Source organism: Saccopteryx bilineata, chromosome 5 (genome assembly GCF_036850765.1).
Source record: "Saccopteryx bilineata isolate mSacBil1 chromosome 5, mSacBil1_pri_phased_curated, whole genome shotgun sequence".
NCBI lineage: Eukaryota > Metazoa > Chordata > Mammalia > Chiroptera > Emballonuridae > Saccopteryx > Saccopteryx bilineata.
In genome coordinates, this window is record NC_089494.1 from 210,234,993 (window position 1) to 210,249,587 (window position 14,595).

Consider the following 14,595-nt stretch of genomic DNA (forward strand, 5'->3'; position numbering starts at 1 on the left):
GACTTGCCTTCCTCACTAAGCTTAATCATTTCTAGCTTTTGATTTGCAGTAAGAGATGTGGGATTCTTCTTTTAGTTGAACATGTAAAGGCCAATGTAGGGTTATTAAAAGGCCTTATTTCACCATTCTTATTTCTCTTTGGTGAGGCCCTACAAGAGGGAGAGAGGGTGGACTTCAGGTTAGTGGAGCATTATAACATGCATGACATTTATTGAATAAGTTCTCCCTTTCATATAGGGGCAGCTATGGTACCCTCAAACATTCACAAATGTAACATCAAAGATCACTGATGACAGATCACCATAGCAAATATAACAATAATGGAAAGGTTTGAAATAGTACAAGAATTACCAAAATTTGCCATAGAAACACATGGAGTAATCAAATGCTGTTGGAAAAATGGCACTGATGGACTTGCTTGATAAAGGGTTGCCACAAATATTTAATTTGTGCAAAATGAGGTATCTGTAAAGTGCAGCTAAGTGAAGGTCAATAAAACAAGTATGCCTGAATTGAATTCTTTTCAGTCACCTACCATACATGGAATTTCCCCACGTGTAAGACACACCCTTTTTCAAAAAATTTGGGGGTCTAAAAACTGGGTGCATGTTATACAGTGGTTGTAGATTTTTTTTACTTGCATTTCCCACTTTTTTGCGCTTGTTGTCTTTGCACTCATTGTTTTGCACTTGTTACCGGTATATTACGGTAGGTTATGTTTTGCCATGATCTGCCCAGAAATGGCTTAGAAAAGAATTCCGTACAGTGCTGAATTCAAGTTAAAAGTGATCCAGTTTGTAAAAGTGAATGGAAATTGTGCTGCTAAACGTAAGTTTGGTCCTCCTCCTACTGAGAAATCAATCCAAGACTGGCTACAGGAAGAAGAAACCCTACTGAAAACGCCATGGCAGAAGAAGGCCATGAGAGGCAAGTCAGCAAAATGGCCTGATTTAGAGAGGGAATTGAAGATACGGATTTATGAGCAAAGGACAATTGGAATTTCTCTGTCCACAAAGATGGTTTGGCATGAGGCAAGAAGAATTGCTGATGAAAAAGAAGTTACTGATTTCAAAGGAGGACACAATTGGTCCTTCAGGTTCATGAAACGGAATAGACTAAGAATACGTACATGCACCAGACTTACCCGAAAGATGTGGGGTCCTTGAATTTCATCATTTTGTCATTCAATGTCGGAAGTCACATCAGTTTGATTTGGGACAGATTACAAATATGAACAAAGTCCCCTTTCAATTTGATGTCCCAAATAACAGAACTGTTGAAAAGAAGGGGGTGAAAACTGTAACTGGGAAGATAAGTAGACATGAGAAGAGCCATTATACAGTTGTTCTAGCTTGTTGTGCCAACAGAACCAAGCTGCCTCCTATGCTGATTTTCAAACGCAAAACAATGTCAAAAGAAGATATTCCTCAAAGAGTGATTGTCCAAGTTCATGACAAGGGTTGGATGGATCAGGATGGGATAAAGATCTGGTTTGAGAAAGTTTGGAGAAGGAGACCAGGTGGGCTCTTATGCAAACCTGCCCTATTGGTGCTTGATCAGTTCAGGGCACACATAACAAAAAACACAAAGAAGATTGCTGCAGAGCAAAACACAAAACTTGCCGTCATACCTAGAGGCTTGACATTCCAGCTCTGACTGCTTGATGCCAGCATTAACAAACCCTTCAAAGCTGCTCTGAGAGACGAATGGGCCAGTGGATGAAGTCTTCTGGGGACGATTTGACACCAGCAGGAAGAGAAGAAACCAACTATAGTGGAAGTTTGTACCTGGGTGAAAAGATCCTGGGATAATATCAAGATTGAGATCGTTGTCAGGTCATTTAAGAGGTGTGGCATTTCAAATGCCATAGATGGAACTGAGGATGAGGCAATATATGAAGACAGTGATTCGTCATCAGATGCAGATGAGAACAAGCTAATGGATGGGAGTTTTAACAGTGATGAGGAATTGTATAAATTTTATGATGAATAAAACTTGAGTTCAATAACTTTATATAGTACTTTTTATTTTTCAAATTTAGGGCCCCAAAATTAAAGTGCGTCTTACACATGGGGGCATCTTATACGTGGGGGAATACGGTAAATTCTAAGCTTCTTGGCACAGTATTTAAAGACCTCATGTTCCTTAAGCATTATTCTTTTACCACTTTTATTCATAATTGTTTGTTTTCTCTGTAATCACTGAATTAGTATCTACTTAGTACTCTTTTTAAATCTTAGGTATCTTATGTGATATAGTTAGCTGTTTGCACACAGAGTTGTGGAAAGCATTGGTTTATAATAAAATTATTTTTGCCTTTTAATTCTTTTTTGGCTATCTTACTGCTTTGAACATAGCATGTAATTGGTGGTAAATATTTGGTAAATTGAATGAAGTTTGTATTTGTATATGATGTCCAGTTAATCAGAATATACTATATTCTTACCCTTTGAAATAAATACCAAAGTGGACTGCTCTTCTGTAATGGCAGCAATAATAAATATCTTTTGAAGAGGGATTAATTTGAAATGTAATGCTAATATTCACAGTGGGTCCTAATGAATGTCTGCATTTCCAGATTTCCATGTGGTTTTGTGTTTTGAGTACCATAGAATGGTACCATTACAAATCTAGGCATAAACAAAACTAGACCTCTGTTTACATTGTCAAGTGTTTCTTTTAAGTTTATTTGGGGAAGAAATTTAAAGGAAAAAAGCATTTTAATCACTTTGTTAATTTAAGTAGTATAATTGTTAATAAATTTCTAAAAGCAATCTGTAATAAAACATCACCTTTAATCTTTCAAAACCAAAAGGATTTAAAATGTACAGAAGTTTAGAGGCTAATGTGATCAAGCCTCTATAAATACTAAATCAGTGAGGGTAGCATTTTACTTTACCTGTTGCCTAATTTACAGATTTTCTAAATATGTCCTTAAATTTATTTTCTGTAACGCTTCCTTCTCCAAATGCACAATACCTGTTTATGATCTGAAAGGAAAGGATCCCCAGACCATCTTCATTACTCTCGAATTATTTAAGTCCTGACAATGGGATGGGCATAGTTCTAGTTATATAAGTGAACCAAACAAGTCCCTGTTTTCATGAAGGCTAGAAAGACAATAAATACATATAAGTCACATGTGATTAAATTTGTGGGAAAATTATGCAGAATAAAAATCTATAGATAGCCGAGAGACTTGCTTAGATCTCACAGGTAGCAACTGAAGCAGTTTTGGTACCTAGGTCTTTAGGTCCAAATAGTATCCTTGAAATTAGTTTTCTTCTTGAATCTTAAACAGGGAGCAGGAAGGATATAATACATATCTATTTCTATTTTGTTTTCTTTTTATCCTAATACTCTTAAAAAATCTACATACAGAATTTCTTAGTCATTTGAATTTACTGTTTTAAGTCACCACATTTTTCACAATAGTAAGAATATTGGATTTAAAGAAAATCAGGAGAGTTTGGAGAAGTTTTATGTCAAAAAGAAAACACTTCTGTACTTAGTATCTGTCATGAAGAGATTGATAGCATTTTTCTTAGTGAATTTTTACCAAACTTAGTTAAAATACAACCTGATGTAGGAGACTTTGTGTCTGAAATTCACTTTCGATTGCCTTCTATAATATAACTTTTAACTTTTTTTTCTACTAGTAACACATTCTTTCTTCTCTTATACAAATTAGTTATTTCAGTCAAAATTCTTTCTTATTATTCTTTCTTCATGCAATGTCTTCTTGGAACAGTTTTAGAACCTCTGATTTATACTTAAAAAAATTTTTTTTATTGATTTGTGAGAGAGAGAAACACTAATTCATTGTTCCACTTATTTATGCCTTCATTGGTTGATTCCTTTATATGCCTTGAGTGGAGGATTAAACCTACATACAGCCTTAGCATATGGGAACCAACTGAGCTAACTGCCAGGGCTGATCTATACTTTTAAATTGACACTTAACCATTCATTATTCTTTGAGATCTTTTGTTTTCTAAAACTTTAAAATATTACGTTTTCATCTGTTTGTATTATGTTTATTTTTCTATGCTAATTTCCTTAAATAGTCTTTCTTTTGTCTTCTCTCACTGATCAAACTTGGGTATTTGGCAAAAGTTCTCAGAATTGATAGAAGTGAGCCTGTCACTTTAAGGAAAATGATTGCCAGCTGTTTTGTTTTGTTTTGGGTTTTTATTGTGGCAATTATTTGTTGCCACCGATAAAATTAAGCTTTAGACACAAATTAGAATTTGTAAATGTATTTGCCTGGGCTTGATATCTTTTCAGAACTTAAAAACTTTTATGATGAAACCAGTCGTGATGTTAATGAATGTAGTTTTTTTGAGATTATAACTTAATTTCTAATGTGGTAAATATTAATAAATTTAATCTTTATATGAAGTCCTTGGGAGTACACTGCTTTATAAGTCTAATAAAGGGGCCCTGAGAATAAAAAGAACAGCTGATTTAGGTCCTCTACCTAGGTTAAAGGTTTCACAGTTTGAGAATTAACCTTATAACCTCCACCTACCCAATCCTCACCCCATTACATTAGAATAGAAAAGAATACATATGATTTGTTTTTTAAAAATTAGACTGCATGTGAATAATACAAGTGTAATTTTCTCCTTTAGTTAAACAGTGGGCTTATATAATATCTTTGATTTTATTTAGAATTGCATTGCATTTATTGTTGTTGATATTTATATTAAAATATTTTTTTTCTCTTCTTCTTCTTCCCGCTTTGCCCTTGTCCTTTCATTTCTCCTTTCCTTTCTGTTTGTATTTGTTTTCTAGGTGGAGTCTTTTATTCTGGACCAGGATGACTTGGAAAATCCAATGCTGGAGACGGCTTCCAAGTTGCTCTTGTCAGGTACTGCTGACGGTGCAGACCTCAGGACAGTAGATCCAGAAACACAAGCTAGACTGGAAGCTTTACTAGAAGCTGCCGGTAAGTCTGCAAACTCCCATTTTGTAACCACATATGTAATAAGTCTGCCTAATTATCCAGTTACAATAAATCTAAAAACTTCCTGTTGTTATCAATGTATGATCTTAGATATTTAGTATAATAGTATTCATAAAGATTAATGCATTATTTTTTTAGAGAATTACATGAATCATGTCGTTAAAGAGTATTTTTATTACCAGAGTAAAATAAAAGGTTGCTGTCAGCCTTATAAAGAACTTCTTATACAGTCGATTTCCATTAGTCCCGAATTCCATATTTGTGAATTTGCCTACTTGATAAAATGTATTTGTACCCCAAAATTAGTACTCACAGTACTTTCTCAGTCTTTCATAGAAATGCACAGAATGGTGAAAAATTTGAGTCGTCCTACACACATGTTCCCCGCTGAGGTGGAATAAGGTGATGTTCTGCCTTCTTGTTTCAGCTCTCATACTGTAAACAAGTGTCTTTTTTTCACGATCTACTTAGCGTCACGTTTTTTAGGTTTTTGTGCCTTTTGCTGGTATCTTCACTATATAAAATGGCCCCCAAATATAATGCTGAAGTGCTTTGTAGTGTTTCTAAATGTGAGAAGGCTGTGATGTGCCTTAGGAAAAATACATGTTACATAAGCTTCTTTTAGCCATGAGTTATAGTGTCATTAGTCATGAGTTTAATGTTAATGAATCAACTATGTATTAAATAATGTCTTTAAACAAAAATAAACATAAAACAAACATATATTGATTCGTTAATGCAAATGTTGTGACCTGCAGCTTGAAGGAACGTAGCCCTGTTTTCCTATAGAACAAATAGTTCAATATTCATTAATTCAGTATTCCGAGCAACTCTATAGAACATAAATACTATAAATAACGAGAATCGACTGTATATAATCCCCCCACTTTTTTGTCGTAGGCTGTCTCTTGAAACCCTGTAAAATGAATGAGATTTTTGTAAAGTGGATCATCATTATATTGTCTTATAGAACAGTATTTTAATTAGAGATTACATAATATAATCAAAGATTAAGCACTATAAATATAGTATGCCTTAACTATAGGAGAATAGTAACTTGATCATTTAAATAACCATATATACATATTTTCTTAACTTTTCTAAAGTAGACATAAATATACTGTGAACATTAATTGTTTGTGGTTTGAGCATCTTGGTGTTCAATGCATGTAAACTGCTACTTAATAATAGCATAAAACTGACCTACTACTATTTAGTAATTCTTTCAGTAAATATCTTTTAACACAGCATCTAAATATTTGAAGGACTCATGGTTAAATTTGATTTCTATCCTGGGTAAAATTCTAGAATGGATTCTTAAAGAGCTCTTAATCAAATACAGATGAAAACGTTGTAGGGGCACATGCAAGGTCCTGTCCTTGATTATATAAGGCCATTTATACAGAAGAATAGAGATAAATTTAGCCTTTGCCACAAATTCTATGTCACTGTAGAAGTTGATGTGAAGGAAATGGGAATTGTGAAATCATTTGAAAACATGTCACAAGTAGGACAGGGAATCTTGCTCCTGAAGGTGAGAAGACTCAGGTGGAATACAAGAGGGATGTTTGTTTTCTGTGGCCTCAAGAGGCAGGACCAGATTTAAAGGTGCTGCTGTGTGGAAGTAGATTTCAGATGAAAGGAGCTACTTTGGGGGGTGGGATAAGCTAGCCTGCCTACTTCCTCTCTTCCTTTCTCCTTCTTTTCACTTTTTGTCTTCTTCGCTCATCTGTTTTTTTCCCCTTTTTAAATGAAAATTTTTACATCTGAAACCCAGAAAGAATAGCTTAATGAACCCTTGGCATACCCATCATCCAGCTTCAACAGCCATTGATGTATGAACATTTTTTTTTCATCTTTACACATTACCACCTCACTGACCCGTCACCTCACGTTAATTTAAAGCAAATATAAGCATATTATTTCATATATAAATACTTCAGTATGTACCTTTAAATTAAGAACCTTTTAATGAGAAATATAATCATAACACCATTGAATATCTAAAGAATAAAATAATAGTAATTCCTTAATATTGCTAGATGGCCTGTCAGTGTTCAGATTTTCCCAATTGTTTTATAATGGTCTTTCTTACAGTTGGTGTTTGAATTAGCATTCAAACAAGTTTTATATTATTTTTTGTGTTTATGATTTTTCTTGTGTCTTTTAATCCTAACAGTTCGTCTTTTCCTTTCTATGGATTTGTTGAGTCATTTGTGTTACTTAATGGATTTTCCCGGTTGTACCCCTGTCTGTTATTTCCTGAATTAAAATTCAGGTCCAGATACTTGACCAGATTTCAGTTCATTTTGTTTTTAGCAAGAATAGCCATTCCGCATGTTCATGTATTCTTATGTATCACATAGGTACTCTGATTGTTTCTCTTTTTATGATGTTGATATTATGTTTAGGCATCTTGAGAAAAGATGCTTGAGAAAAGTTTTTGAAACCTCCTCTGAAAATGCTTTTCATCCTATCCTCATAGTTTGACAAGGTGTAGAATGCTGGTTTAAAGATCACTTTTCTTTCAGACATTTGAAGTTACTGCTCCATTGTCTCAAATCTAATTTTGATGTTGCAGTTCAGAAGTTTGATGCCCCACTTCCTTAGGATATTCTCCTATCTCTGCTACTTTTCCTTGCTCCTCCTTCTCCAAAGCATTATAGTTTTTGGCACTTTAAGACTTTGATCTTATTTTGAATATTTTTGGCTATCTTTCACATTTAATATTTCAAATGCATGGTGAACCTGGGATTTTGTTTGTAGACAGTAGCAATGCCATTAAAAGCTAAATTCAGGCCTGACCTGTGGTGGCACAGTGGATAAAGCCTTGACCTGGAAATGCTGAGGTTGCCGGTTCGAAACCCTGGGCTTGCCTGGTCAAGGCACATATGGGAGTTGATGCTTCCAGCTCCTCCCCGCCTTCTCTCTCTCTGTCTCTCCTCTCTCTCTCTCACTGTCTCTCCCTCTCCTCTCTAAAATGAATTAAAAAAAATTAAAAATTAAATTCAAAGATGTATGTTTATGTTTGTCAACTGGTGTGTATTACTATATAATGTACATTATGTATTATATATCATGTATTATATGTATAATATCACTAGTTTCTTATTGCAGTATAACAGTTTAAAATTAACAAAGCAGTGTGACTCAATACCCATTTACTATCCTTTAGTTTCTGTAGATAAGACATCAGGGCACACAATGTGGCTGATTCTCTTGCTCAGAGTCTCATGGGCTGAAATCAAAGAATCACCTGAGTTGAGTTCTCATCTGTAAGCTGTAGGAAAAAGTCTGCTTTGAAGTTTATTGTTTGTAGTAGAGTTCAGTTCCTTGGAGTTGTAGGACGGAGGTCCCAATTTCCTAATGAACTGGTTAACTGTGGCTACTCTCACCTCTTTGAGGTTGCCCACACTCTTTGTATGTGGTGCCTTCTGTATTTGACTCCTTTTCATATGCATCTCTGACTTCCTTTTCTCCAATCATTCAAAGAAATCTGTTCATGGGTCATGTGATAAGTTTAGGCCCACCCTGATAATCTCCCTATCTTCAGGTCTTCTGTGCCATATAGTATAACCTCATGGGCATAAATCTGTCAAATCCACAATCCCAAGGATCATGTGGCACAGGAGTCGGGAACCTTTTTGGCTGAGAGAGCCATGAACGCCACATATTTTAAAATGTAATTCCGTGAGAGCCATACAACGACCCGTGTACATTACGCATTATCCAATAAAAATTTGGTGTTGTCTCGGAGGACAGCTGTGATTGGCCCCAGCCACCTGCAACCATGAACATGAGTGGTAGGAAATGAATGGATTGTAATACATGAGAATGTTTTATTTTTAAAGTTATTTTTTTGTTAAAGACTTGTCTGCGAGCCAGATACAGCCATCAAAAGAGCCACATCTGGCTCGTGAGGCATAGGTTCCCAACCTCTGATGTAGCATATATACTGGAGCTGGTTTATCTTGGGAACATTTTAGAATTCCTAGTTTAAAGTGATTGGATAGAGATCCTTCCATTTCTCTCTGAGAATCCCCAGATGTTAACATCTTTAAGCCTTTTCTCTGTGGCTTTTCAAATTCTTGAGAAAATCATCTACCAGTTTTTGTCTGGTGAATTATAAACCTGGCTGCCAGCATTTGGGGAGCTAAAAGTGGGAAGGGAGCTAAGGATCTCACTGTTTATCATTCCTGTTTACTTAGTGCCTCATTTTCAATTTAGTTTCTCATCTCCTCTTCTTCTATACCTGGTATCTCCTAGTCTAAGGACTTTCTGGTTTGTTTTCTTTAGAGAATAATCACCTGACTGTGCAGTTTGGGAATGGAGTGTTAAGAGTCTAACTGCTTCTCACAGGTGTTCAGTCAGTCTGTTTGCTGTAATTCCTTGTCCTGTGGCATGATCACCTTGTTTCTCTTTGATATTTATGCTTATATTTATTTTGTCCTGAGAAGCAGTTATATCTCCTGTTTATTTTGTCTTTATATATATTGTCTTAGATTTACAAGTCTTTTATCAAAGACAGATTTCTTTTATCAAAGATAGTTCTCCTTTGAATAAGTTATAAGGGGGAAATAATTAACTTAAAATTATCTTGGGCCCAGGCTGGTTGGCTCAGTGGTAGAGCATTGGCCTGACGTGCGGAAGTCCCGGGTTCGATTCCCGGCCAGGGCACACAGGAGAGGCGCCCATCTGCTTCTCCACCCCTCCCCCTCTCCTTCCTCTCTGTCTCTCTCTTCCCCTCCCGCAGCCGAGGCTCCATTGGAGCAAAAGATGGCCCGGGCGCTGGAGATGGCTCCTTGGCCTCTGCCCCAGGAGCTAGCGTGGCTCTGGTCGTGACAGAGCGATGCCCCAGATGGGCAGAGCATTGCCCCCTGGTGGGCGTGCTGGGTGGATCCCGGTCGGGGGCATGCGAGAGTCTGTCTGCCTGCCTCCCCGTTTCCAGCTTCAGAAAAAAAAAAAATTATCTTAAAGTCTGAAATCTAGATAATCTTATAATTATTTCTTTCTGAAGTCATATAATTCTGTTCAATTGATTAAATTTCAGAATTTGGGGAAAATAATCTGGTCATATATATTTTATTTTTTTATCTTTACTGATTAATATCTAATAACTGGATATGAATAGTAAAAAAGGGATTTTCATACTGCAGAGTAGGTAGAATAAACTAAGCTTCAATCACTATTCACTTGAGAGGTTACTATGTATGTCTTAGTTTGTGTCCTAGTTATCCTTACTAAAATAGTTTTGTGAAAATATATGACTTCATAAACATTTAATACGGATTATTTTCTTTTGTGTTTTTTTTTTTTAAGCAGTGATTACTTTCTACTGATTCAGATGTATCCTCTTGCCTGGTTCTGTTGTTAACACTGAGAAATTGTTGTATAGCAAATCTGAGTTGGCTAAAGTAAAATTGGAGCTAGTCGTTTCCTGTGAAAATGCATCTGTGATCTTGGTCTCAGTAGTGCCTTAGAATACTTACTGTATTTTTTGCTCCATAAGACGCATCTGACCATAAGACACACCTAGGGTTTTAAGGAGGAAAATAAGAAAAAAAATATTTTGAACCAAATGGTGTGTTAAAATATTTAATAAAATACGGTAACTAACCATGGTATCTTATTGAAGAAATCTACTAGAGTAGATGCAGTCTGCAGTTGACTTTTAATATTAGTGACACAAATTATATAATACATAGCAGTCTTATTAGACCAAAAGTGCTTTTATCCTTTGCACATCTTGATTGTAGCAGATACTAAATTTGACTGTTTTGAACACATGTTATATCCAAAATCAAAGGCTTTATCCCAGTTTTATGTTTGGTTACATATATGTAATATTTGATATTTTGGGTTTCTTAGAAAAAAGACTAAATAGATAAACAATTTTCTTTTGTACACTTTAAACAAAATTTTATTTCCTCCATTGTTATGAGAAACCTGTACAAATATGTCTATTACTTCCAGCTGAGTGGTCTTTTTGGTCTATGACTTAAATAGTTTGCTTTAAAACTTCTAATAATGTTACTCAAACTTTACTGTACATCTATATCATCTGTTTTAAAAATGCAGGTTTTGAATTAGTAAATCTTAGGACCTGAGATTCTGCGTTTCTAACAAGCTCCCAAATGATAGTAGTGCTTTTAGTCCATTGACCACATGTTGAGTAGTGAGGGTTCTAAAATACCTATCATAACATTAGATGTTTATTTTCAAGTTAGAGCAAAAGTTCTTAATCCTGTGTGTGTATCAGAATCTTCTCAGAGCTTTTAGAACATGTAGATGCTGAGGCCCCGCATCTACTTACAGAATTACATATTTAGATATAGGAGAGCTCAGCATCTAAAGTTCTACTCCTTGATGGACAACCTGGATTAAGTACTACTGAATTTAAGGGTTAGAGATAAGCTATCTTTATAGTGATATCTGGAAAAGAAGTTATGTTTCATGCAGGTGGTTACTAATAATTTCTGCTTTTGAAATTTTTGTCTTTTGCTATTCTGAATTGGAAAAATATGATACATTTAGATGGGCTTTTGTTTTATTTTTTGTCTTTTTTGTATTTTTCTGAAGTGAGAAGCGGTGGGGAGGCAGACAGACAGACTGCCGTAAGTGGCCCACCGTGATCCACCCGGCAATCCCACTAGGGGACAATACTCTGCCCATCTGGGCCATTGCTCTGCTGTGGCCAGAGCTATTCTAGTGCCTGAGGCGGAGGCCATGGAGCCATCCTCAATGCCTGGGTCAGTTTTGCTCCAGTGGAGCCTTGGTTGTGGGAGGAGAAGAAAAGAGTTAGAGAGAAAGGAGAGGGGGAAGGGTGGAAAAGCAGATGGGTGCTTCTCCTTTGTGCCCTTGCTGGGAATCGAACCCGGGACTTCCACATGCCGAGCAGATGCTCTACCACTGAGCCAACTGGCCAGGGCTTAGATTGGCTTTTGAGTCTAATAAGTTGTAGTCATAATTTGAAATAGATATTTAAATATAGGCTTTTATATGGCCTATAATGTTTTATTAGGCCATTTTTTGGTCACAAGTGATACTAGCCCAATTAAACATTTTTAAATAAAAGTGAAAATTTACTAAAATTATAGGAATAGTGTTGACTTCTGGCACTACTCATGTCAATGAGTCAAAAATAACTTTATCAGAACTCTGTATCCTTTCTATTTCTCTGTTCTTTCTTCTCTGTGTTGACTTACTTGTGGTAGTCTTTTTCATTTGTGATGATAAAAGTGGTGAAATAGATCAAAATTACTATTTTAGCAATTTAGCAACCTTTGATCATAGATTCTTCTCTAAGACCTATGGCAAAAGTAAGTTTTTAAAAATTGTCTCAGTTTAGCCAAAGACCCATTTCTGGTACTAGCGAGTCACAGGGTCAAGGAGTTGTACATCACTCACAAGTAATAAGATTAACAGAATTGGAAAAGAGTGATTTCTCCAAGTTTCAGAGCAAACAATGTATATTTACGATGCATCATTTGTAGATTATTTGATAACAACTGTACAGTTAAGTAACTTAAATTTTGCTTTATTTCTCCTTTTGGGTGCATTCATTTTGGTGTGAAAATCATCTAGGAATAGGCAAACTATCCACAGCCGATGGTAAAGCCTTTGCAGATCCTGAAGTGCTTCGGAGGTTGACGTCGTCTGTTAGCTGTGCGTTGGATGAAGCTGCTGCTGCACTTACCCGTATGAGAGCTGAAAGCACAGCAAATGCAGGGCAGTCGGACAAGTGAGTACATTACACTGTGATCAATATAAAAACATTTTCTTAAAGATAATAAAAAATAGGCCCTGGCCAGTTTGCTCAGTGGAAGAATGTCAGCCTGGCATGTGGAAGTTCTGGGTTCAATTCCTGGCCAGGGCACAAAGGAGAAGTGTCCATCTGCTTCTCCACCCTTCCCCCTCTCCTTTCTCTCTATCTCTCTCTTCCCCTCCAGCCACCAAGGCTCCATTAGAGCAAAGTTGGTCCGGGCACTGAGGATGGCTTCATGGCCTCTGCCTCAGGTGCTAGAATGGCTCCAACTGCAGCAGAGCAACACCCCAGAGGGGCCGAGCATCGCCCCCTAGTGGGCATGCCAGGTGGATTCCGGTTGGGCACATGCGGGAGTCTGTCTTCTCTGCCTCCCCTCTTCTCACTTTAGACAACTACAAAAAATAAAACAATACAAAGTAATAGCTAACATTTATTTTGTCCCTGGCACTATAACCAGCCACTTTACATGTGTTCTCATTTATACTCACGAAAAGCCTTAGGCATGGATTTTGTACTTCTCATTTTTCTCATGAAAACGTTCATAGATGTAAGTAACTTAATCAAGTTTAATTAGGTGACAAGTGGCAGAGTTGGAACACCAAAATGAACTTTGGCTTTCTTAGCCAGTATGCTATAAAGACCTTTTCCTGATTTAGGTGTTTTTAAATTTTTTTTATTATTATTTTTGTGTGTGTGTGTGACAGAGACAGAGAGAGGAACAGACAGAGGGAGAGAGATGAGAAGAAGCATCAATTCTTTGTTGCGGCACCTTAGTTGTTCGTTGATTGCTTTCTCATATATTGCCTGACTGGAGAGATGGGGGGCCTATAGCAGAGCGAGTGATCCCTTGCTCTGTGATGAGCCCATGTTCAAGCCTGTGACCTTGGGGTTTCAAACCTGGGTCCTCTGCATCCCAGTCTGATGCTTTTATCTACTGTCTGGTCAGGCAGGGTTTGTTTTCTTTTAATGTTTTGGTGACAGAGAAGTAAATGTTTCCTATTTAGTCATGCTTCCAGTTCATGTACATAGTTTTGACTGTTCTTAAGGGCAAAGTTTTTATTTGTTTGTATTATGAATGGTCAAAAATGTCATAAATCTAGTTCCCATTACTTAAATGTATGTGCTACAGTTCCTTTTATTGTATTTTTCTGAAGTTGGAAACGGGAGGCAGACAGACCCGCATGTGCCCGACCGGGATCCACCCGGCATGCCCACCAGGGGGCGATGCTCTGTCCATCTAGGGCGTTGCTCGGTTGCAACCAGGGCCATTCTAGCACCTGAGGCAGAGGCCACAAAGCCATCCTCAGCACCTGGGCCAACTTTGCTCCAATGGAGCCTTGGCTGCGGGAGGGGAAGAGAGAGACAGAGAGGAAGGAGAGGGTGAGGGGTGGAGAAGCAGATGGATGCTTCTCCTGTGTGCCCTGGCCGGGAATCGAACCTGGGACTCCTGCACGCCAGGCCGACGCTCTACCACTGAGCCAACCGGCCAGGGCCAACCATTTTTGTATATTGATTCTTCTTTAGGTAACTTCAGATTCTATTCCTTAGGTAATAGTTCAGTTTTTCTGGCCTATAATATTTTTTAATATAGTGTATTAAAGCTAATTCAAACTGGAAATGGAATAGAAAAAAATCCTAGCTTTTTTGACAGTGAAAATACTAGAAATTATCAGCAGTACCGTAGAATATGTTTGTGACATATTCATTCAGCAAGGCTTGAGAAATATAGTAGAGTGCAAGGAGTGCTATGTTCCAGATTTTATGTTTGTTAAGTGCTGTGTCATGTGCCACATTTAGCATACCCTTTGCTTCCAAGTTCTTAAACTCAACTGTTGCCAGAGTCGCTCTTTATAAAGTTGTT

General features: G+C 36.9%; 1 protein-coding gene across 5 annotated transcripts in view; it reads left to right on the forward strand.

Annotated features, from left to right (window-relative positions):
• The window catches only part of ANKRD17 (ankyrin repeat domain 17), a 181,541-nt gene that overhangs the window by 84,292 nt on the left and 82,654 nt on the right, over positions 1-14,595 (forward strand). For all 5 annotated transcript variants that reach the window (XM_066232624.1, XM_066232625.1, XM_066232627.1 and 2 more), the window contains exons 2-3: positions 4,798-4,951; positions 12,554-12,710. In XM_066232624.1, the coding sequence (XP_066088721.1) occupies positions 4,798-4,951; positions 12,554-12,710 (311 nt within the window). The remainder of the gene's footprint in view (positions 1-4,797; positions 4,952-12,553; positions 12,711-14,595) is intronic.